This window comes from Neopsephotus bourkii, unplaced genomic scaffold (assembly GCF_033783945.1).
Source record: "Neopsephotus bourkii isolate Nb327-2 ecotype Australia unplaced genomic scaffold, CSIRO-AGI_Nbou_v1 NB_196, whole genome shotgun sequence".
In the NCBI taxonomy this organism is placed as follows: domain Eukaryota; kingdom Metazoa; phylum Chordata; class Aves; order Psittaciformes; family Psittacidae; genus Neopsephotus; species Neopsephotus bourkii.
In genome coordinates this window covers 6,212,177-6,238,060 of record NW_026900709.1, presented here as the reverse complement: position 1 = coordinate 6,238,060, position 25,884 = coordinate 6,212,177, and the positions used below count along the sequence as shown (strand labels likewise).

At 42.5% G+C, this 25,884-nt stretch overlaps 1 protein-coding gene across 2 annotated transcripts in view; it reads left to right on the top strand.

Annotated features, from left to right (window-relative positions):
• The first annotated feature begins 298 nt into the window (after positions 1-298).
• Positions 299-25,884, top strand: part of CREB1 (cAMP responsive element binding protein 1) — a 39,896-nt gene continuing 14,310 nt past the window's right edge. The window contains exons 1-4 of one of the 2 annotated variants that reach the window (XM_061378528.1): positions 299-436; positions 18,512-18,633; positions 22,072-22,218; positions 24,110-24,210. In XM_061378528.1, the coding sequence (XP_061234512.1) occupies positions 18,520-18,633; positions 22,072-22,218; positions 24,110-24,210 (362 nt within the window). In that variant the 5' untranslated portion in view covers positions 299-436; positions 18,512-18,519. The remainder of the gene's footprint in view (positions 437-18,511; positions 18,634-22,071; positions 22,219-24,109; positions 24,211-25,884) is intronic. The other variant, XM_061378538.1, reaches the window with a different exon arrangement.

Here is a 25,884-nt window from a genome sequence, read left to right as displayed (position 1 = left end):
CCCCCCCCCCTGGGAACCCCACTCGGTGCTTTCCGCGCCGGCTGCCCCGAGCGGAAGCGCCGTTCGCGCCTTCCCGCGGCCGCTCGGCTCTTTCCGCCTCCGCTCCGGGGCGCTTCGTTCGTTTCCGCGGTCGCTCGGCTCTTTCCGCGGGGGCCGGCGGCGCGCTCGGCCGTTCCCGCCGCCTGCTGGGCGCTCGGCGTTTTCCGTGAGCGCTCGGCGTTTTCCGTGCGGGCCGCGGCGCGCTCGGCGCTTGCTCCCTGGCTGGCGCTCCTCAGTCGGCCGCTGCCTGCCTGTCGCCGGGCTGGGAGCGCCTGTGTGTGTGTGAGTGACGCGGCGGAGGTGTAGTTTGACGCGGTGTGTTACGTGGGGGAGAGAATAAAACTGCGGCGAGATCCTAGGCGCGAACGAAAGCAGTGACGGAGCAGCTTGGTAACCGGTAAGAGGAGGAAGGCGCCCAGCAAACAGGGGCGGGGGGGAGGGAAGGAAATGGAGCCCGGCGGGGACCAGGGGAGCCGCCGGGCGGCAGGACGCGGGGGCCCGGCCTTGCACCGCCCGCGGGAGGGGCGCCCGCTTTAAAGATGGAGCCGAGCCCTGCAACATCCCCGCCGCCGCCGCGCCGCGAACAAAGGATAATGGCGGATGGGAGCCGGCCCCGGCGGCGGCCGCCACGGCCGGGCGGCGGCGGCGACTCTGGCGGCAGCCAGCAGCGGCGCTCCCCGCGGCGGGGAAGGGGGATCGCGGCCCCCGGCCCCTGGAGGAGGCGGCGGAGGAGGAAGACGACGAGGGGGGAGCGGCCGCGCACCCACCCGCGCCCCCTCCCCGCGCCGCCCCTCCGGGTGCGCCCCGGCTTGCTTCCCCGCTGCAAACCCCGCGTCCTCCCCCCGGCGCTGCCCTCTTCGGGCGGCGGCGGCCCCGGACACGGCCTCCCGGCCGGCGCGGCCCCGCCGGGCTCCAGGGACGCAGAGCCGGCCGTGGCGGTGGCGGGCCGGGCAGGCGGGCAGCCCTCCTGCCGGGCCGGCCCCCCGCTCCGCGCCCGGAGAGTTTCACTTCCCCGGTGACCCGAGTGCGCTGTATAAATAAATAAACAAACTCTTGCCGTGATGGAAACGAGGACGTGGGGTGCTCTGCGCTCTGTAACGAAAAGTTCTTAATAAAATCTCTGCACAGAAGCTCTGGGCCAGCGCTTGGTCTGGTGGTTTGCTTTTATTTGCAGCGTGGGGCACGGCCGTCTGCAGCAGGCTGTGAAAGGGGTAATGGTGCTCGGACACCCAACACCGCGCTCCGCTCCGGGCACGGATCGGAGGGGAGAGCTTTAAGCCCGATGCGCAGATCACGTAACAGAGATACGGTTCCCTTTTGCTGCGTTATTTCTTCCCTGTTAGTATTTTTAACCCGACGTGAACTTGAGCTTGGCCGTGGCTGGTAAATCTCGGTTTGGGATTTGCTTTTGCCAGTTTCCCACAGACTTTCAGGTGCTGCACAGCGAGCAGGATTTGACCTCTATCGCTGCCTCAGTCGCAGATGTCAACTCGGCAGCCTTTTCCCACCTTACACCAGCCTTGCCGTGCTGCTGCTGTGGGGCTTTTTTCCCTGTTTTGTTGCCTAATATAGAAGACATTATTTTGACTTCATTTCAGCTTTCAAAACCCGGATATTTGCATTTTTATATACAGTAATAAGTAAAAATGATGCAGTAGTCTTTAAAAACTTATTTTAACCAAAGATTGTAACACCTTTCAAATGTATACAAGGATAACTTTATAGATCATATGACTTTTCTTCCCCCAAAGCATGCTGATTTTGGTTTAATACATTTTTCCCCTCTTAAATATTGAAATGCCTGCACATAATCTGCTTCTGGAATAACAGTTGTCATGATTTATTCTCTTCCTGGGGTTACAAACAAGTTTCCTATTAAACAAAGGATTAGAGACCTATTTAGGAATATTGCATATCTGTTTAGTCCCATTGTGACCACCAAACACAATTTCAGAATACAGGAATTTTGAGACTCTACTTGCTTCCTTTGCCTGTATCAATATGGGGTTTTCTTACAGTAAAATGTTAATTCACTGAAAGAAGCTTTTATTCAACATGGGTATTTGTGTTTCGCCTGTCCTTCCTTGTACATGAATTTCTGTCACTTGCACCATTCCTTTTGAAATGAAGGCCAAAGATGCTCTCCATCACTCTGAATAATACCAACATGAAAAGAGGGTTTCTAAAGTTGAAATTGATTAACAGACATCTGTGGGCTTAAGTAAGTAACATAGGTGTTGATAGTGATTAAAGAGAATGTAGTCATTGGTGTATTTCATTCATTCTTTGTTTGATGGAATATGCACTTAAATACTAAAGTGTAATAGTAAATCCTTGCTTGGTTTTTGTAGCTTTAGAAACACTATTCTATTTTATAATAGAGTGGAAGATTCTCAGATCCATATTTTCTAACATGGATCTCTGCATTTCCTCGCTAGCTTTGTATCCTCACAGATCAGAGAGAAAAGGGGACAGAGAGGTGGTTGTGTATTTGCTAAGCATCAATCACAAGTGACCTAAAGTGAAATAACTTGCATGCAGTATAGGAAAGTGTAATACTTTTTACTTCTTTAATCTCACTGATAGAACATCAAATGCTTAGATTAGTACTCTCAGCTTTGTGTCTGGATCTGCAGTAATGGTCTGCATCTGTTCTTTATTTTTTTCCTCCAATATTTTCAATGTGTACATATATATAAACATATATATGTATGTGTATATATATATATATAAAAGGGTCTCTGCTACCCTGGGTGGGGAAAAAAAAGCCAACCAAAAGCCAAAGGTCTAAAAGGGGGAAAATTCTCTGATACAGAGAATTCAGAAACGTCTCATTTACACTGTCACGTCATCAATCTGTCTTTCCTGGATGCCTGCACCAGCGTAGCTATTGCTGGTACTGATGTCAAAGATAAAATATTCTGTAGTAGCTGATCTTATTCTGGAAAGTAGGTGTTCTGCAGTAAGAAGCAAACAGCCTCTTGCCTGAGTACAGCTACAGCTCTGTAGGTGCAGCTTCTGGTAGCACATAAAGCCCTGACTAGGAATTTCTGTTGACACCCTTTTGAAACAAATGGGATATTCACACCTCACCTCTATTTTTGGATCTCTGGAAGCAAGTGGGGATCAGTTACTCATGCTGCGTTTCTCAAGGCTTTTGTGCAGTGAGAAGGCCATGCTAGCTGATACTAAAGTTAGTTTCATGGGACGTGACAGCAACCCTCGTCTGCAGAAACAACCTTACTGAATCTGGTTTGAGCTCTCTGGTGCCCTGCCTGCATATAGTTGAAGTTTCATGACAAGGCAGTGATTTAACTCTGAATCAAAAATTGTGTTGCTTCATCTGCAATCTGTGCAGTCCTACTTCATAGTGGTTATGAAAACCTGAGCAATCTTCAGTTAATGATCTTTGTACATCACCCAGCATGAAAACACTGATACCTGTTTTAGTCTGCAAAACTTTTAGATCACTTGGTTGTACTGCAGTTAAAAAGGTTTCATTACTTTTCAGTTGGTCTCTGACACAGGACTACACTAGCTACTTCAGACAAAGCTGCAGGAAGCCTTATAATGGCCTATTTTGGAGCCACCTTCATGCAGGAAACATAAATGTTAAGGTTCTCACACATTTTGGAGGGGGGAGTTCAAGTGATGTGTAAAAAATCTGATTCTCCAAGTGTTGTTACAGTTATAGCTTGTCAATGAGGTATCAACAAAATGGTTTTCCCCTGCATTTGGAAGAACTGGGTTGTATTTTCCTCTTTTGGCAGAAACTTTTTCGAAACTTCAGGAATTTTGAGAGTTTATCTACTGCCCAATGGAGTGAAACCATAGTTCCACATACAGGTTTTTGACAGTAATACTTGCTGAAGCATCCTCTGTCTGGTGGTTTCTTCCTGTCTTCTCCATTGCACTGGCACAAGTGTTTGGGTTACTGCGTGGTAGAGCTGACTGGGGAAATGATATATCAGGGTGAGGGGTGGGATGTCTGGTTATTTTTCACCTGGATCATCCCTCCCCTGATTGCTGCAGGCTGCATGTGATCTGTACCAGCATATGCAGGGAAGGGTGGGTCTGGAAGGAGCAGGAAGATGAGGGCAGCTCGAACAGCAGTGTTGCTAAATGAGAAAACGCAACCTACATGCGAATTTCAACTATTGCTGTGCTTGTAACTTAAGCTGGATGGCACAGATCCTGTTGTGGCTCTTCCTGCTGCAGCCCTGCATCATTTACCTAAGCTCAAGTTTTTACGTGTGCTAAATATGAGTAAATGAGCACAAGCAGCAGCCCTTCACAAACTTTAATAGCACATATACGTACTGTTTGTTGTGCTACTTATTTCCTTGGATTAAACACCTTTTGTGTGGTTTTGGGTGTTCTTTTAACAGCTATAACATTCACTTGCTCAGTGCTGTTCTCACATGTTCTGTTCTGACTTTTAAACTCCTGTTGTTCTCTGCAGCTCTTTGCTGCAGTCTCTTTAATCATCTCTCCAGCAACCCTGCAACTCCTGTGATATTTTGGCTTCAATATCACATGCATTTTTTCTGATCAATGCTGCCCTTAATCTAATTTGTTTTCCACTGCTGTTCCAGTATCAGTTGGATTTTGCTTTCCCTTGCACCTTTCCTAGGCTTAAATGTAAAATCTCCTTTCATCTAGCTTATATTTTATACCCTGTGGAGTAATGGATAGGAAGCATTATTTTCTTGCCTTTTTCTGATGACTGTTCCTCTGGCTCTATGCAGCTGGCCCAGACTCAAATTCCGCTGTGCCTGTCCATCCCTCCAAGTGACATGCAGTGTGAGCAGGGTTGTAAATTTATGTCTTTGTAGGTTGTAGAGAGCTTTCTCTTGAATAAAAGCCTAGAGCATTGCTACAGAAATAGGACCCCTGCCCCTCTTTGTGAAACTCATTCAAATTTTCTCTTTTGTGCTGATAGGAAAGTTCTGGGAAATACCAAGATGCGAAAAAGAGCGCCCTGTAGTAATGCCACAGTGTAATACCAGCAGAAGTCTTTTACTGTGGTTTCATCTGAGCTGATAAAACTGCGTGTGGCTCTCAAGAGACAGACATCTTACTCCTTCCTTCTCTCCTGCTCCTGGTTCTGTGGTGTTCAGCTATCTCTTACACTAGCTGCAGTTTTCATTGTATGTAAAATCTAATTAAGCAGTTCAAATCAGTAACCCAGGAGAAAACCATCCTTTTTTGTTAAGTTAGTTTCTTCTGTGTGAGTGAGCTGAATCAGTTGGTAATTAAGATATTGTTAGCACCAACACTGGTGCACATTCATAATGAGATGCAGGGAAGGGAAGCAGGGCCACAACTGCATCTCTTCAGCAGCAGAGAGCTGGGTCAGTAGACACGTCCTGGGGAACTGCAGCACATCCATGATTCATTGTGAAAGAAGGAAGTCAGGCTCTGTCCATGGTAATCAGAGCCTCATCAGTTTGTCTTTGCTGCTAGGAAAGCTGGGACACAGTAATGGCCTTAGTTGAAGGAAAAAAAAACCAAAAAACCAAGAGGAGAGTCCCTCTTTTGAAAGCCTCATGACACCTGTGTGGTTGAGCTAGCTTCTCCTTATCAGAGGCAAGTTTTGGTCTTCTAAGGAGATTGGATCATTGTAACTCTTTGGTCCCAGTCAGACAGGGAGAATTATACATAACTTTTCTTTAGCCAAGCCCAAGTCGAAAGGTGAAGCTCCAGAAGGGGTCCAGGGCCAACACGGTGGTGTAGATCCTGTCAGTTGGCCCAAGGCACCTCGGTGGTAAGCTCGCTTTAGTTTCACTGTTACTGCAAACTGATAGATACCTTGCCCTGTCTTCCTGATTTTAAAATAATAGTTGTGGCTGAAACCGCTAGCCTGAAAGTTGCAGTTCAAGGTTAATGTGGTATGTATAATCAGTGCACGTTATCCTGGGCTGGCTAGAGGATGAAGTACGTTACCTGCTGCAAACATCCGCTATGGCAGTGATGTGTGTGTTTGAAAAATGCCTGTCTCTGCCCAATGCTCAGTGAGCTAGTGTTGACTATATAAAAAATAATCATCCTGTTTCCAGCCTCCTACTCTTAAGCAGAGTCATCAGTAAAACAATAATATCAAATTACAGAATATAGGTGTTTTCTTCTCTTTAGCATCTGTGTTAACTTCCTGTAGTCTTATGACACTTACATCCATTACTTTACCTACTTTGCTTTCATTGGCAGGCCTGGTTGCAGCAGGGTAGACTCTGCTCCACCTTCCCTGTTCCTGCACCTGTGCCAGTAGTACTGGTACGGCTGCCTCTGGGGCACTGATGTGAACTGGATTGAACTAGTCTGCGATAAAAATGTGGTTGGTCTGTAGGGCAAATCGGTTGCCCAGTCCCATTTACTGCACAGCCCCACAGACACCTCTAAACATATAAATGAGAGAGAATCTGGAGGAAAGCAGAGCCAAATCTGACAGTGCTGCCAACAGAAGTCCTTGTCAGACTGTAGTTGCTGAAAGAAAATTGAGATATTCTTTTGTGCGAAACACACTGATGCAAAACACAGGTTCTGTTTCTCTGACCCTTTCTGGTTCATCAAGGGCTCCTGTTGCTTACTCAGGGTCAGTTCTGAATGTTGCCATTGCCAGTAGGGCACATGTCTGTTCAGTGGAGACAGCTGTGTTGCCCAGGTGGTCTTAAAACTCCAGTTAAACATTTGAGAACCAAGGTAAAGTATTCTGTTCTGGAGTTGATACTTTTGTGGAGTAGACCTGCCAGGCAGGCATGTGAGAGATCTTTCTCATTTGAGAAGCTCTCCACACCATCCAGGCAAATACAAAGATAAGCCAGAATCCACTCAGTTTATAATATTAGACTAAATTATTTTACTACAGAATTTGGTCACTGTTTAATTTCAGTTGATTTTTAGGGAGAGAGTGGGTCGTAGATGTAATTTTGGTGCTTTAAGCAAGATAATGTACCTGCTACTGCTGCAAGACTGATGCTAATTGACCAGCCAGAGGTGATTTCAATATAACTAGTAAAGCCAGAGCAATTTTAGGATTTAAAATATTTCCACGTCTGACTTGTGGTTTAAGCCCCAAATCTTCACTTTTAATGTTGCAATACATTTTGTGAATAGGGTGCATTCAGAAGGCAAGGTTTGTAAGGAAGTGATGTTTTTCTTGTGCATACCTGGGCATACTCTACTGTAGCATGCCAGCTGCAGAAATAATTCAGAGGTTTTCACTTACTTGAGAGGATTGGAGGAAAAAACAGTCTATATTGCCTGTTAAGAAAGAAACAAAGCTATTAATTTATAACAAAAAGTATGTTGCTTATACAGATACAGGTTATTTTGCATTTGTTTCAGACATTTGACTTTATATCTGGTAATTGTCCATTTTGTATAAGTAATTCTTTTAGATGACCATTTCTAAAGATGTTCTGTTAATAAAACAGTGAAAGCATTGGCCTGAAACATCCATTTTGTTGTGTTTTCTTTCTGAACTCAATAGAAGTGTGGGTTTTTTAAATAGGACTTTCCAATATTTACCGTGTTACACAGCTTCATGCTCCTACACTATGGGTGGAACTCCACAAATACCACGAACGTTCCAAGCATCAAACCGAACGAGCAGTGTTTGTTTTAGTAGTTTATGCCTGTAGAGCTTGCAGTGTAAATATACAAAGTGGTATTTTTTACACATTAATCCTTTAGCCACTGACCTTCAGAATTGGTTTAGAAACATTAGCGATGAAGCTGTCCCTTCTCGCCAACAAAGTCTGTTCTGGAATGCTACCTAAAATTCTCTTGTCAAGTTTAACCATGGTGCTGATAATACCTAAAGCTCCATGCTTGCCCTGAGTTTCTTAAGTCATTTGATAGTTCTCTGAAATAGAAGAATGATGAGAAAACGGGTGTGATTGATGTCACTTTTGGATTCCAACTTGTGACCCTTTTCAGCCTGCAGTATTGTACCGAGTTGTATTGCTGAGTATTTAAACCTCAGGCTTTTTAAATTTTTTCGTGAACTAAACAATGGATGTTGACATTCAGATACATAATTTAATGTTTTAGACCAAACAGAAGAACTTCAAATACTGACAGTTGCTCTCCCTCATTACAGGATGGGAAAGGAAACATTTGCTTTATTAATGGGAAAGTCTCCTGAATTCTGGGTCATTCCAGAAGATTAAGTTTCAGAATGTAAATTTACATTCATATTACATTAGAATGTCATCTTCAGTCAGAATCAGAACATTCCAGTCTTACAGTACACTATTCCAATAAATGTGATGTGTCTGTTAATATTTTCACACTGTAAAATTAACAGAGACTCTGGAAACAAATTACTTTGGAAAAGGAAGATTTCAGGTAATAATAAACATGCTTATATGGTTATTTGTTTTTATCACATTCCTGCATATGCTTCCATTAAGTCATACCTGGTATGTAATTTAAATTACTACAACTGAGGAAATGCCAGTATGGAGGTGATTCTCTGTGACAGACGTGAGATTACTGTATGTTGTATTCTTGGCCCTTGGGCTTGGAACGCTCAAGTTAACCAGAATGTTGTGAGTCTGTAATGCTCTGGGTTTTATTGCTGTTATTTAATGAGTTGTTCCTCATCTGCTCTGAGCACCAGAAGAGAGATGGATTTTCTAATGTATGATTTCAGAGTAGCTTTAGCTTTGTTCACTTAAGCATTTGTCATGGACCCAGTGATCAAGACTCTGTAACACATATATAGAGAGAAAAGCCTGTGCAGGAGGCACAGTTAGGAAATACCCTTGTCTTAACATCATAATCCTACTTCACTGTCTCTGGGAGAGTAGCTCTGTTGAGCAGTTAGTCTTTGCTCCTGTAGTTGTTTGCGAAGAACAAGTTTGAGTAGTTTCCTTGTCTCAGAGATAACAATTTATTTAATACAAATGTATATAGAGTCTCTCTCTATAGAGCAGCGCACTGTCACAGATTTGGGATTGCAGAAGTTCCTTCCGCTGATGCCTCTGACCTGGGGTGTTTAAAGGCTGCTTGGCATGCAGAGGTCCTTACAACATGTCAAAATGGTATCCAAAAGTAGTTCTTGCAGTATTTAGGTGGTTCTTACTCTGCCAGAATGAATGATGGGGCTGTAAAAGGCTGTAAGACACAGAAATGCATATGGAGGAAAACAAATAATGATCCATCCAAATGATTTTGGCAGGTCAAGTGGAAATCTCAAGTTCTGAGGGGTCTACCCAGTGGAAAAAAGGAACACATCCACCTTAGGTGGATCTTAACCTTGCTAACTGGGCATCATTTTCTGCTCTAAATACTCCTTTCATTGTTAGTGGGGACAGTCCTCTTTTCTAACGTCTTCTCCCATTTTCTCCCTGTCACTGGGGACGAAGGTCTCTGTCCACTTGCAGAATTAACTCTCATTTCCATCACTCTGGACTGCTTTACCTCGTCTGCTGGAACACCTTCACATGCCAATGTTAGCTATGAAAGGAGGTGGCCCAGAATGTTCTGCTTGTTGACCAGCACAACCCAATAAATTATTTATTTGGCGTATCTCGATAGCTGGGTGGTACCAGAGCACTGTTTCTGAATTGCTCATTGTGCCAACCATGTACAACCTACCTCCTTACTCAGGGGTCATGTAGGTGCTTTTGTGTGGCGCTGAGCCCAAACTAACAACCCACACTAAGAGGTAGGGTGTACCAGCTTTGGCACAGGGCCTTGTTAGCAGAACAGAGATGTTAGTTTGTTGTACCCATTGCTGTACTTGAGATTGCTTGGGCTCAGGCTGCATTAATACACCCCGTGGCTGTTAGGTGGGTGCTGGTTCATTCCAGCAAGTCTTCACCATGGATTGAGCAGGTGCCGTCCCCACCTCACCGTGTGAGGTACCTGCTGTTGGCAGAAGCGAGCACTATTGGTGCAGTATCTGGTAGCATCACAGGGGCTTCCTTCTGTAGACACACACACACAAAGGTAACCTCACTAATCATAGTACAGGTGTAATTGTATCTTCCTTTTTCTGTTAAAAACTGCCATAAGATTAGTGTGTGGTCATGGTTCAGCACTAAAGTTAGAAGTGCAAATACAGGACGTGGGTGCCTTCGTGTCACTGCAGTCAGTTGTGCTGGGAGATCAGCTTCAGATCTCATGGGGTCATTTATTCCTCAGTTCTTCACCCACTGCTGTTTCAGTCAAAGGTAGGTGAGGATTTGACTAGGGACAGAAATTAAACATCATCACGAGGAGCTATGCTGATTATTAATTTGCTGTCCTGATTGCAAAGAGCTTGTTCCCAGAGTTCAGGATTTATTCAGAGGGAGCATTAGCTACCAGATGCAGTCATAAAAAAATCATTTGATGCCCTTATTTTATGTCATACTAAAGATGTCTGGGTATAAAACGATACTGCTAGGATAATTATTAAGTAACCAACAGCTACACATTGCAGAGTGAGCCACAGTACTTCCATCAGACACATGGGCAAAAGAGGCGTGTATTTTGACAATTTCACATGGTTTTCTTTTTGTGAAAGGAAAGCTACTTTCTACACTTGGTAGCAATTGCAAGAAATCAGCATAAGTTGAAAATTAGGTGCTTTTTATGTTCTAAAAATAATGTCAGAGAACAGATGGCAAGCTGTAGTAAAGTGCGGTCAGTTTATATGTAAGTGCGCCTCATAAATATGACACTGGCATCAAATGTGGAAGAACTATAAAACATGCTGAATTCTTAGAAACGAGCAAGCTCTTATGAGGTCTCTGTGAACAGATCGTATATACTGCCCAGGACATCCTTAAAAATCTCTGTTTTGTCTTAAATTCAGTTTGCTGACATCTTTCAGGGTTTGGGGTTTTTTTGTTTGGCTTTCTTTTTTTGCTACACATAGTAAAGGTGTTTATAAGTGGTTATGACAGTTCTTTTACAAGTTAAGGATCACAGACATAAAGCATATGAATTAGTCTTTTAATGCCCTAAGTGCATTATGAGGACAGAGCATTTATAAATAGAATGTATTTATGGATTATGTTTTCAGTAATAATAATAATAGTTACCCAATGACTTTATCACCCTTCTAGGATTTGCTTTGACTTTTTGATTTGTGTAAGTGAAGTCTGACAGTATATTAGGGGAATTTTTAAATGCAAAGGGGATAAGGCAGTGGAGAGGCATTTGTTTGCCTTTCATTGTTAATGCCTTAGGAAATGCTTGCTCTCTTCTCTCCCCCCAGGCTCATTTACCCAGCTCTTTGCAGAACTGGTATATTCACATATGAACTATTCCAGCTATTAGATAAGGTTAGGAAAAAGGGTTTGGGTTTTGTGTTGTTTTGGTGGTGGTGGTTTTTTGTTTGCTTGTTTTAGTGGTGGTTTTTCTTAATACATATATTATCAGTAGAATAAAAATATGTAGGGGGTTTAAGCTTTGTAGGAAGGTTCACCTTTACTTTCAGTGCCCAGTTCAAAGGCAAAGGTGGTAACTCTTTCAGGTCCCTTGATTGTCTATTGAGCTAGTAGGATTAAATTTTGCTTGTAAGTTCACTATCAAATATTTTAACTTCAGTGAGGAATTTTCCCAGCTTTCTATTCTTCAGTTTGCCTAGCAGATTGCTGTGTATGCGTGCAAGTCATCCGAATCATAGAATGACAGAATAGTCAGTTAGGTTGGAAGGGATCTTGAGTTAGGGTTGGAAGGGATCTTGAGACCATCAAGTTCCAGCCCCTGCTGTGAAAACATTTTCAGCATTTTCAGTGGACTTAGTTCTTGAGGCCATTCTTTTACTTCCAGTTCTACCCAGTTCCCATGTGCCTTGCACTGTCTTCACCCACAAGCTGTCATGGTCGTCGAGCGGCTGTGTGGTGGCCAGAGGAGTAGGAAAAGGTGGGTTTAAGACAGAGCAACAGACATAAGTTGTGTTCACAGTATGGTGCACAGTCCTGTTACCCTGAGGAGAGGGCAGGAGAAGCACATACCCAGGGGTAGCGGCAGTGGCAGTGCCAGACTGTGGTGACAGAGAAGCTCTGGTGTGAATTGCGGTCCCTGTGCCAACCCACTGGAGTCATTAGTGACAGAGGGAGATAATTATGGGCCTGTCCTGTTGAACATTTATTACTGGTTATTTGAAGTCCCATGTGGTAGCTGTAAATAAAATTACTCTTCTCTGAATGTTTTCAGTCTGTAGCCTCTGAATGAAGTTCATAAAGCGGCTGTTGAGGCATAGCTGAAAGGGCTGCTGCACTGCAAGGTGACAGTAAAAGTGCTTACAGATTTCATGTGAATGTGCTTAGTACTTACACTGGGAAGACGAAAACAAATAATACCTTAAAAGAGTGGGTTTTTATGACCTCTTCAGTGCTTTCATGATGGATTGTAGCTTTATAAAGCCACATATAGTAAATACAGAGCAAGTTCCTGGAGCTTCGGACAGCAGTGTGGTATCTGCTTCCTGAACAATCGTACTGGCACTCCTGCTATGAATAAATCTGAGTACAGTGCTTGAGAAACAGGCATTGCCTCCATTTCCCTTTCCTCAGCCCTTGCTGCCCTGGTCCCTTACTGCATTGCTGGGAGGCTGGGTACTGAAGCGGATCAGGAGCCTAATGTGGCAGTAGAGGTGGCCTCTGCAGGTGATGGCTGGGTGAATGTCCAATGGATGGGGCACAACGCAGGTTCAAAATGAGCATAGGTTTGTTGGATCTCTGCTCTTCACTGTTTCTGGAGGCTGTGATGGCCTTCAAACTCTGGGTGTATAATAAAATAAAAGCAGAAGTCATCATCTGGCTGCGGAGGAGAGGAAGCTTTAAAGTATGTCAATTGGTAAAGCTGTGCTTGCTTCCGAGTGTGCTGTGACAGTACATCTGAGGTGTAAAGCAAACTGTGTTGCCTCAAGGTGTACTTATACTTTCTGTATGGCCAGTAACTGTCAACATAAGCATTAACTGATAACAGTGAGTTGTTAGCACAGTGTTACTGAAGACAGAAAAGAAAGGCTTCCAGGGAGGAGTAAAATGTGTTACTGTGCCAACTGTACAACTGAAAAGCACGCAAAGCTTTGAGGCATCCTAGACCTTCAGGCATGAAAGCGGATGGAAAGTTTCATTTGCTGTAACAGCCCCAGTGAGGTATTTTGGTTCTTGGATTTAGTGGTGTCTGGGGAAGGACCTCCACCTTTTTTCTCCAGTCCATCCTGGGATACAAAAATCAGCCTTTTTTTGCAAAGCACGAAACCTGTGAGCAAGGAGAAACCAAGGAGCATAGCCTTGGAGAGATGCTGAAGGAGCATTCTGGAGAGATGCTGAAGTTCATGGGGATATTTAGGACAGGAGAAAGAAGTAGTAAGAAAGCAGGAAATAGCAGGGAGGCCACAGATATATGAATGGGTGGGTACTGAAGAGTGAAGGAGATATGAAACCTGTGGAAAGACTGAATGATGTCTTGGCTCTGTCAGCAGGTGGGAGGGGCGTGATGCTCATAGTCCAGATACACAGCACTGATGCTCAATGAACAGTCTTTACAGGAGTTACCATTATCCATAGCACACCTAGTTCAACATCCTGTCTCTTAACGTACTGAAGATCAGTAGGTACCTCAAAAGACTATTGGAACTGGAAGGAATTACATGTGACATCATCTTCCCCTCTCATTAAAAACTTTATTGGATTTTTTAATAACTAGGAATTGATTTAAATCCTGACTCATTATCTTCCTCTTAGTTCTGAACTTCTTTTGGTATGAAATAACCGTATTAACTCTGGATATTCTTGGATATTCTTGTTATCCATGTGCATGTCTAGTGCCTGTTTGAATTCTGATAAATTGCTTAGCAGCAGCAGTGTTTTATTTGTGCCATACATAAAGTACCAATTTTCATATTTTTTCTCATATATATTGTTAAATATAAATTTTTATACTTTTAAATTTTCACCTTTCAGCTTTGCTGCTCTTATCATCAGGCAGTGAATGTTTCTAGCTTACTTACTTTAAATATAGTTTTTAGTGTTGGAAGCATTTCTCTCCTTTCTAGAGTGAACAGCACAGTTTTATCCAGTCTCTTCTTGCAGCGGTTTTCCATTGCCCCAAACGCTTGCTTTCTCTAAGCACCCAAATTCCACAGAACCCATTTTTAAGATAGGCTTCCAACCTCTGCACTGTAATCCCACTGATGTACAGAGCACAATCTATACAAATGTTATTTTCAGAGATCACAGTGTCTCCTATTACTGTTGCTGTCTACCACTTTAGCTTTTCTTGTCACGAATGTTGTCTGCATGCTAAGCAGAAATCCATAGTGAACTATATGCAGGACTGTCTAGGCCCCCCTTTCCAGGTTTTTGCCATTAACAAACAGGTTTGTTTGGATTTTTCTACAGTGTGTATAGTTCTGTTTCCCTGCACTCTGCAACTGTGTTTAATAGTATCTGTCTGCTGCTGTCATGGTGTTAATTCAGTTATCTTCTGCTGAACATCTTTCTTCCTGTCCTCATTTGGCTAAAACAAATTACTGGGTGTCAGCTGAATGTTTCACTCTGGCTCTTCACCTCTGGAATTCCAGATCATTAGTAAGTATGTTATTAAGAAAGTATTAGTAAGTTTAATACTAGCTCTTTTGATCTAATAAAATTGTGTATTACATAAAAGCAAGAGTTAAACCTTCTCAAACTAGGTAATCTCATCAGCTTTCTTAAGCTGTGTTCAGAGTTCATAGCTGGGGTGTTTTAGGCAAGCAGACTCTGGTTTTCCAGCTCTAGTTGTTAATAGCTGTTTTTTCAGTTATAGTCAATTGGAACACTTGGTTCAAGAAGAACTACAGCAATTACTAACTCCTTCTCCAAGGGAGGATGTGGGGGGGTGAGCCCTCTCCTGACAAGGTATAAAGTAGCTTGGAAGCAGATGGGAATGAGAAGATTCCTTCCTCTGATCTCATCTGTTTTACCCGCCCTGGACACTTGCTCCCCACCAGGACACTTTCAGACCCCCACCTCTGGCAGAGAAGTCCTGGTGTGGTAGCTGCCAGGGAAATCAGTTCCTGGGAGCAGGCTGGGCTGCTGCAAACAGGGCAGGAGGAGCAAAAAGATAGGCTGTGCCTGAGCATCCACAGGAGTAGGACACCAGGGTACTGGTCAGTAAAGCTTGTGTGGACGAGGGATGTGCAAGAGATTAGAAATGAGGTGTAAAGATTGGTGTTCATTTGTATGTGTGGGGAGCTTAAGGTTTCAAACCACACATAATTTCATTCGTTACACTGTAAATTGCAAGAATTAATAGGAATTGACTACCTTAATTTCAGCCATCATCTGTACCCGCAACTTAATAAGTATTTATGTTCTGGATGTCTGGTCTTCTGTATCTTTGCAGTCTTAATCATACCATACTGTTAAAGCAAACATCAGACAGTGTAGTAATCACTGAATGTGGGTATGTTGTGATGCTCAAAAACACAATTCCTTTTATCACAAATTACTGTAAAAGGTAGTAGCGAATATGTTCAAATACAAATACTGTAATGTGCAAGTGCAGTGTAAATTGAACCAAATTCAAAAGTACTTAGAACCTGAAAATAAGACTAGAAGCTTGTCCGAAAACCACAAGTCGTGGGAAACTCGCTTAAACTGCATGTGTCAAGATGTAAATCTTGCAGGCAGCTTCCTGCATTGCTGGGTGGTTACTGTACGTTATGAGGAGGTTCCTTTCAGGTGCTTGCGAGTCACAATAAAAATGTGATTTCTGAAATGGTGGTGGTGTAGAGGAGGGAGCACCTCAAATAGTTAATGCTTTTACTGATTACATATGCAAAAGATGATGCAAGTGTGGAAACTAAGCTTTTAAAACCAGAGGTCCTTTGCTGAATAGTAAGAGGATTGGAAATTCTTCCTAGGAAAACATTGCATTTATCAGCAGGAATTTGGCAACATCTACCTTTGTGAACATAGCTAAATACCTGATTCAAGAGACTTCTCACTTGCACATTTCATCTGTTTCTAATCCACTCGTATAGAAATTGACTCCATACTGGAGTTATGATTCCTGTCAGCAACCAAAAGCATTACTAGTTTTGCAAGACATTTTTTGTTGCGGGGAAATTGCTTTTTTTAAAGTTATTTTCAGATTCTTGGCTGGGAGATGTTGCTCATGCAAAAGATCTGCTCCTGAAATGGTTCCGATGAGGCAGTCTTTTGGCTAGAGTCACCATGATACATGCATAGGAACTGGGAAAAAGTTGCTGGTTTGCTTACATTGGACAAACAGACTGATACTCACAAAAAAGGGATAAAACTAAATGCCTCCTTTAAAATGATAGAAATCAAAGGGGAATCTACAGTACTCTGGTTTGTAGTTCACACTTCTGAAAATGCAGAATACTCAACAGGCATATAACGTGGAGGACTAAGAAATATAACTCAGGTGTTGAAGCTGGGGTAGAAAACCACATTAATGAAGTCTTTCAGAGCTAGAAATAGTAATAGTGCATGGGTTTTCTTTTGTGCTTTCTGGAAGATGAAATGCAACATGGAGAAGACTTAGTACTGTGGGGAACAGTGGGGTTATTATATTTGCATAGACACAGGCAATAAAAATGGGAATGTCTGGACTACTTAAAATGTGATGACTTTACAATTAACTTATTTCATGGCCAGTTGACAAATATATACATATAGGTAGACTGTTGTTTGTGTGTAAGCATTTGACAGACTAATTCATGGTTTATGTGGGACAAAAATTACGGCATAAAAAAATTCCAGGTGCTCAAAAGAATTTAATTTGGGTTTGTTTTTCTTAAAAAAAAACTTGTGTGTTTTCTGTCATTGTTTGTTTTTAAGGAAGATCAGGTTTAATTCTTTTCCTTCTTTTCATTTCCTAAGAGCTTCTAAACTGATGATGTAACTAAATATGCAGTGGTTAAAACATTCCCATATTCTGACACATATGAGCTTATTTACAGTCTCTTTCAATACTGAAAATACAGATTTTGATTTACGTACATTGACTTGCTTTCCTTTGATGCAAGATAAAATCACTGCTACTGTGAAATGCTGTTTTATCTTTATTGAAAGCTATCATTTACTCTAAGACAGAGTATTCGTTCACATTATGCTCGGGATTGAAGTGCGACTCTACTGCTTTGGGAAGCTCATCTCCAAAAAGTATTCTTTCCCATAATACTGAAGTATAGTATGCATTGAAATGGAAAGTTTCCCTGGCTGTGTTTAAAATGAAGCGTTTCGAATGTGGTCATGGTACCACTGCCCATACTGACACTTCTAAGTCTTTTTCACGGGGGGGGGCAATAAAGTTGAGCAAGGAGAAGGACATGTCTCCTTCTTTCCACCCTTCTTCCGATCTGATCGTCTTCTGCCTCCAGGCCCTTTCCCAAGCAGAAATGTTCTACTCTGTAGTTTTGCTCCATCTCTGAAGACAGGTGTGCTGCTTTAGGGTAACCAGAGGCCTGAGTAGATTGGGCAGCACAGGGTGGTACACAGAATTAATAGTGTGGCTGTGGAGATAACATCCATTCTTAATGCTCGGTGTTTGGAGTTCTGTATAATACAGTGATACTGCTGTCACCCTGGGGAGCATTTCCTTGTATTTTGAAGTTCTTTTAGATATATTAAATATTTTCATAATTAGTATTTAAAGAAGAGCTGAAAAGTAATTTTCAGAGATCAGTGCAGAATTTAACATTCATTGCACTCTGCCTACGTGCATGGTTTTGGAAGTTACGCAACCTCTTTTTATAGAGTTGGATGTTGTGATCTAGGCTTGCTCAGTTACTCCTTAGAAATATAAGTGTGTTAGGAGCTATATATTATACAATACTTAGGTCATGACGAACTGCTATGTACCTTTAAATGTAAAAATACTTATTTGCATTAAAGTTCAAGTAACAATGGCTTCCATCATTACGTCTACTGACTTTCAAACTACGGAGTAGAGAAGACTTACACTGCTGTGATGTAGGACCAGACAGCCTGGTTGTGGAAAGAATTTGCATGGTGATGTTGCATATTTGGTTCACACAGAAGAAGACTGAAAACTAAGTACCCAACACGGAAGCAATTGCTAATGGTTATCTGCAGACTGCAGGTGTGGGAGAGCTATGGGGCTGTGGCAGGGCATATTGTCCCCTTGTCACTGAGGGAAGTGCCCTTCCTGACAGTGGTGGTCATTATCCCAAACTCTGGAGGTGCTAGGTCATCACGGTGCATTTGCTCAAGCAATGTTTTAAGATGAGCTAACCACATTTTTTCTCATCTCATCACTGGAAGAGACTGGGCCTGTTCTTCAGAAACATGACACACAGAGAAACCAACCTGAGGCAGACACCTGGCGTGAAAGTATTTTGCCTGAATGCTGATAGCTTGGCAACATTTTAATAAGCAAATGAAAGCAGTATGTAGTAATGGGAATTCAGCTGCAGTGATTGCTGCCAGATCCACCAAGAACAATGGACTTGCATACCAACCCAGACTTACGACCAATATTGTGATTGTAGGTAACTAAATGACCATGGAATCTGGAGCAGAGAACCAGCAGAGTGGAGATGCAGCCGTTACAGAGGCAGAAACCCAACAGATGACAGTACAGGCACAACCACAGATTGCAACGTTAGCCCAGGTATAAAATCATATGGTGTAATAGTTTAACCTGTTGGCTATTTTTTAAGAGGGATAATGTCTGCTCATGGGCCTGAGAGAAGGTTCCATTGCTAAGATTCTGAAAGAGGTGCAATGTATAGTTCCTTTATTATTTGTCTTCACATTTCCAAAGCAGTAGAGATTTTTAACTTCTCATCACACTAGGGTGTGTAGCTCTGAAGAACTGTATGTGTGTAAACTGAATATACAGTTTACATTGTAATGTGTAATGATGTAGCATTCTTTGCCATAGAACGGTGTCACATTCTTTGCCATACCACTGAAAGGTATTCTTTTCAAAACTTGTAATTTACTCTGTTCTTTATATTGACTGGATTGTTTTGTTGTTACGTTTTCTTTTTAGAAACTTGTCTATAGCAGTCAGCTTAATTCTGAGGGAAAAACCTGAAAATACAGATAAATAATGCAGGGAATATGCAGATGGGATTAATATTATAATCATTATAATCAAATGGAGCAATTCAACAGCTTGTGTTATCCTGCTGCCTCCAGAATTTCACAGAATTGCTGGAGAGACAGAATTTCACAGAACTGTTTAGAGAGACTGCAGTAGATCATTTATTATCCCCAAATAATTTCAGAGAGACAAGAAATGTGAACCTAGCTACATCTCTAATTTTGGAACCTGATTTCATTCTTGGATACATTGATGGTGGCAGAAGCAACCCCATTGTGTAAATGAATACAGAATCTGTTCAGCTCTCTCCTGTAATCATTTAATTTTAAAACTATTTGCAGCCTGCAAAGAGCAGACAGGTTTTTTAAATCTCATAGTTTGGGGAATTGAGTGTCTTCTAAGTGGCACAGGTGTTAAATCACGTATTTCATAAATGATTAATGTATTTTTAAAGTCCTCACACCTTTTGGTAAGCCAGATCTAGTACACTTCCATTCAAGTGGTAGTATAGGGTTTGGAGCTGTTAAAATGCACAGGGTGATTTTGTTCTGTGAAGCTGTAGTGTGAATTTACAGGCCACCAGCTGCCCTGCACCAGCTTGCCTCTTTGGGCAGTTTTCTCACTGTCTAACTTAGGCACAGGATGTAGGTGGTGTGACTAACACTTCAGTGTGAACTGAGTGGAAGTAGTTTATTTCTCTTGCAAAACCAGTAAGCTGCTTCTCACTTAGTATGCATTACCATTTAGTCCAGAAAAGCAAGAATGCTTTAAATTCATGTGCTAACACACTGACCTCCAGGTAGCTGAACTTGCAACTATGTGGTGGGTTGAATGCATTTCACTCAGTCAAAATTACCCCAGTACTTGAATGAGATTTCTTTCCAAGTAGGGAAAAGCTACACAGCTATGGTTAAAATCCATATGAACCACAAAGAAATACGTTATATTTTTCCTAATTTGCTGTTGCCTTTCACTGTATTAGTTGCACCTTAGCTATTCCCCAGGCTTTATATTCCTTGTGGAGGTGATATAACAGTCTAAACCTTGTCTTGTTCACATCATGTTACGTTATTATGGTATTTTAAATACCAACAGAGACTTAGGCAAATCTAAATAATTATGCCAATTTATTTCTTTCATTATCTCTTGTAAGGTCACCCCTCCTGTAAGCTTAGTTTAATTGCTGCATTTTAGTGAGTTCAGGGTAGTTTTGAGAGTCAAAAGGAAACTCGTTCCAGTTCCACAAGGTATGAGTCAGAGACATCTGCAGAAGTTACACTCTGCTGTTGGCTTAATCCAGTTGCAGAGTGGCCTCCAGTTGATCAGCTTTGCCGTGATTGCCAAGGACTGTTGGCAATGTCACACGTGCACTATTAAAAAACACTGCTTGGTAAAGCAATATGATTTGCTAGAGGAAAGTGTGCTCATGTTAATCTCAGCCCCGGTTCCTCTCAGATGGAGTTAAGTACCACCATGTAATGCTGCAGCTGTTTTCCTGCAAAAGGAAGGTAGAAGCAAACACAAGTTTATGGATTAGGGAGAGACAGCTGTGGAAGAGAGAGGTCTATATGTCGTTCCCTTTAATTTTGTTGTTAAGCAAGATTTCCTTGTAGGTGGTGGATGTTTATGGAAATGCAGAGATGAGCTACTGCACCTTTTTGAGAACCACATGTTCATGGGGACAGCAGAGGATTTACTTCTGCATCCGGTACATAGCAGCTGTTTGAGATTAGGTAGGACAGCAGTGCAGCCCCTTCTCACATTGTAGGGACATGGGTCGAATTCCTTGAAAATGCTGTTGAACACTGGAGGATTGTTACATTTTCCAAACCTGGGTGTCTAGTAAAAGGCTGGCCAGTCAGTGACCCGTAGCCTGGCTGAGGTCTGCCAGAGCAGCTCTCACATCATAGTCCTTCCCTGAGGGCTGTGATGGTGTGAGTCAGGTGCAAACTGAGGGCAATGTATGCTGGTACAGCAGCACTGGCACCCTCCTGCCTTTCAGGAGCCTCCCCCCAGCCATGAACACATATATCATGTCACCAGACAGTTGCTGAATACTGGATGTGCACCAGGGCATCTGCCCAGCCACGTAGCAGCCTTGGTGCATGGCCCTTCAGCCACCCATAATAGTTCCTGTGACCTGCCAGAGTCAGACTTCCCTATGTGATGTGAACAGCTTTGTGTGGGTATCACTGCCATCAGAGCCTGAGCCACTGCACAGGACATGGGTGGCTGTGCACACAGTGCTAATGTACACTGCTGTAGTCATTGGTGTATCCCTGCTGGCATAGCTGCTGTGCCTCCAGGTCTGTGCTGGACAGACAAAATTGGGCTTAGGAGCTGACTATTTAAAATGTCAGCAATTTTTCCTCTCAGAAATTAAGACTGTGTTGACCTGTTACGCTGAATCACAGCAACAGCCTACAAACCATTTGTTTCCCACTGCAAATCCATGTCTGACCACATGATCGGTTTTCTTCATTTGAATGGGCTTTGCCAGCTACTCAGTATGGTTTAGTCTCTGGGAAGTCCAGCAGATACAGCTCCCTAAAAATTTTAACTTCATACAGCTGGCAAGCACTTTGCATTTTCTTGAGTGGGAACAAAAATAGCTCCACTCCCATATGTTTCTGCCTTTGACTCAGCAGTGTCTGTAGGAGTACACCCAAGTCCTAGCAGTATCTAACTGAAGTAAGCGAAAGGTAATAATGTGCTTTTATTAGGTCACCTCAGAATAGGGGCAGTTGTGTTTTTCTCATTTTATCAGTGGTTTTACAAGTGATGTTTTGAGCCTGCAGAAATTCTGCATTAGATTAATTCGTAAAGTAGGTCAGATGTTGGGTTTAGACAGTTCAGGGGAGTTTATATTACACTGAAACATTTGGGCCATGTAAACGGGGTCTAGAAGACACATAATTCTTTGACCACAGTGTGTTCTTGGTAGTAAAATATGAAGGTTTTATAATAACCTAATCTGTGCTCACTGTCTCTTTTTTGCAGGTATCTATGCCAGCAGCTCATGCAACGTCTTCTGCACCCACGGTGACCTTAGTTCAGCTGCCCAATGGGCAGACGGTTCAAGTGCATGGCGTAATTCAGGCTGCCCAGCCATCAGTTATTCAGTCTCCACAGGTCCAGACAGTTCAGGTACTGATGGAAGAAATTCCTAATACGTGAATTGGGCCTTTCAAGTACTCCTGCCAGTTCACGGGTTTCTAATGTGTTTGTGTCCTAGATTGTGGGTTTGCTTATATAAAATTTAAGAGCATATTGAAGGCAAAATCTGTACAGTATGTGCCGCTCTGTGTCTTGTTTTCTGTTCTGGTTTAACCACTTTTCACTTTCAAACATTGCTGAGTTTCATTTCTCTGTAGAACTTGGTAAGTGAGTTTAACAGCTTCATGTTTTTTCTTACAGTATTACTCTACTTTTTGTCTCCATTGTATTTTCATACAGTTTTGTTCAGTAAGAGTTCATACTATTCTGAGGTGAACAAAACATTGTGGGTTTTTTTAATAATCTTTAATCATTACTGAGGCTGATATTCTGGAATGAGAGCCTTTGCTACCTCAAAAATACTTGCATTGGTTTACAAAATAGGTGTCTGTTAATGGTCCTTAAAATAAACATATCAGTCCTCTCATAAAAATGGGTTTAAAATTCACTATTGAACTTTGTTTGCCTTGTAAAGCCTTAGCTTCTCTTCTATAAAGCAAGCCAGATAATACAATATGATGAGGTAGCTTGAACATGTAAGAGATGAGTAGTCCGAGATCTTTAAAACCTGTAATTTATTTGTTTATTTGTTCACTACTTTAAACACAGTGGTACTGAATGCAGAAAGAGAAGTTGCTTGGCATTCAGCAGCTACACAGGGCAAGGGTTTGTACATCATTCCTTTGTTATTAGTACAGCGAGCACAAAAAATGTTTCATTTTCAAATCAGGTCATTCTGATCATAATCTCTTGTTTACCCCTTGTCAGCTTTAGTGATGAGCTTCTGGCAGGCTCTACCCCCCTCAGCCATTGGAGTCAAAAGTTTAGAGTTTTAGTGTATTGGTGGTAAGCAGTGTTCAGATAAGTTACTAGCCCAGAGGTGGAAGATAAGAGACTGACAATGAAACCATGCTTGGAATTCACCTAGCTCAGTGTGAAGCCAGCATGTTTGAGTATTTAAAGCCTGGTGGCTCACTGTCAGCCTTGGACCTGTTCTGGCCCTCTATCTGATAACTGAGATGTGGGCGCCAGCAACCTTTTTGAGCCTTTGGGAATATTCTCTACAGTGCATAAAATGACAGGCTGTGAAGTAGGTTTCTCACACAGGCACTTCTCTATCCACTCACTATCATTAGCTTTTGTATATTTGTCATGTGAGTGTAGTCTTCTGTAAAACAGTCTCTGCTTTTATGTATCAAAGATGCTTTTACATTCTTGGCACACTTAGAATTTAAAGTTATTGAAAGGCGATTGATACAAACATTTTAGCTTCGCTTCATAAACCTTTGTCTTTTTTAGCACAGATGTTCGGAATTGCAGCACTGGATTATTTTTTAGCGTCTTTGTGTTTGACATTTTCCTGACAATTTCCCCTCAACATCAGTCTCTAAGACATTATCTACCCACTGATTTATAAATTGGTGTTTCTCAACTTCAGGTGTATTTTGTTCTTTTGTTTCCAAATGTTTCTGCTCTCTTAATTTGGTTGTAGTTATTCTCTCCCTAAACTTTACTAAAAAATCTTTCTTAGTTTCCTTAAAATGGATGGAAACAAGGAATCATGGAAGACAAAAAGTGCATGGAATTACTGTTTATACTTTCTTGTTAGAGTATTTAAATTATAAAGAACATTCTCATGGGTAGATAATTGTCAGGTCATCAATCACTGGATCTGTTACTGAACAGCCTGTCCTTTCTGTTCATTGACTAGGTAGAAGCACTACAGAATACTTGTAGTGTTTTTCAGAGGATGTCAACATTTCCTTAAAATAAAAGATACTGGAAGTGTCTTGTTAAGTGTGTTTGCTGTTCTTATTTACAGATCTCCACTATAGCAGAAAGTGAAGATTCACAGGAATCAGTAGACAGTGTCACAGACTCACAGAAGCGAAGAGAAATCCTTTCCAGACGACCCTCCTACAGGTATGGAGCTTAAAAGCAGAAGCATTTTGCTTGATGGATGTGTTCTTCATGTGGCAAGACCAGCAGTGTGCTTGTATAGTTATTTCTGAGTTTACCGTTAATGGTGCCTCTCTTCCTCAGTGTGTTTTCCATGAATAGGATGTAAAGAGATAATAGGAGGAGGAGGAGGAGGAGGAAGACATCTCAGCTGTTACATTCATAGAATCACAGAATAGTTAGGGTTGGAAAGGACCTTAAGATCATCAAGTCCCAACCCCCCCACCATGGGCAGGGACAACTCACACTAAACCATATCACCCAAGGCTCTGTCCAACCTGGCCTTGAACACTGCCAGGGATGGAGCATTCACAACTTCCCTGGGCAACCCATTCCAGTGCCTCACCACCCTTACAGTAAAGAATTTCCTCCTTATATCCAACCTAAACTTCCCCTGTTTCAGTTTTAACCTGTTACCCCTTGTCCTATCACTACAGTCCCTAATGAAGAGTCCATCCCCAGCATCCCTGTTTGGCCCCTTCAGATACTGGAAGGCTGCTATGAGGTCCCCACACAGCCTTCTCTTCTCCAGGCTGAACAGCCCCAACTTTCTCAGCCTCTCTTCATACGGGAGGTGCTCCAGTCCCCTGATCACCCTCGTGGCCCTCCTCTGGACTTGTTCCAACAGTTCCATGTCCTTTTTATATTGAGGACACCAGAACTGCACACAATACTCCAAGTGAGGTCTCACGAGAGCAGAGGGGCAGGATCACCTCCTTGGACCTGCTGGTCACGCTCCTTTTGATGCAGCCCAGGATACAGTTGGCTTTCTGGGCTGCAAGCGCACACTGAAGCCGGCTCATGTTCATTTTCTCATCGACCAGCACCCCCAAGTCCTTCTCCGCAGGGCTGCTCTGAATCTCTTCTCTGCCCAGCCTGTAGCTGTGCCTGGGATTGCTCCGACCCAGGTGGTTAAGACAGAAATGAGCTGAGGATAAGCTAATTGCCACATTTGTGAAATGCTGAGGTACCGTTGTGCTGGGTCCCCCAGAGGTAGCTTTAATGGATAGTTAATACATAAAATACACTGAAGCTTTGCAAGCAGGTGGTTTCTGTATAATCTGTAGTCTGCAAAAAATCAACTCTGTTCTTTTTCATCAGTGTTGAAATGCTAGCAGCAGTCAAACTTAATTCCTTTCTCCCAGGAGACTTTCGATGAACATGTGGTATTCTGAGGCTCAGAGAAAAATTCGGCTTGAGCAAAATTGGTTGTGTTTAAAGTTTAAGAAGCCAGGGTATGAGCTGAATGTAGTGGTAGGCATCTGGTGTCTTTAGTTGTCATGGCAAATACTTCTGTGGTAAGAACAATTGATGTGCTCCTTCACATGGTGTTAGTCATGTTAGTTTATTAATTAAGCCCTTGTACAGCTTTTTCTGGCTGTACTAAATCTCATTTTTCATTCTTAAAACATGCTAAATAGCGTTAAGGAATAGCTCTGAAGTTCTGGTTTTAAGTGACTCGTGCATTCCTGCTGCTTCAGAAAATTCACATGCTCTTTTTTCCTTCGTGAACATAACCTTAGAAATATAAGCTAGACTGTAGGCCTGAGCGTATCTCAAACATTTATTAGCATTTACAGATTGTTTTCTTCCACCAGCCTTCAAGGCTGTTGCGGTGCAGATAATGAAGGTCGTTGC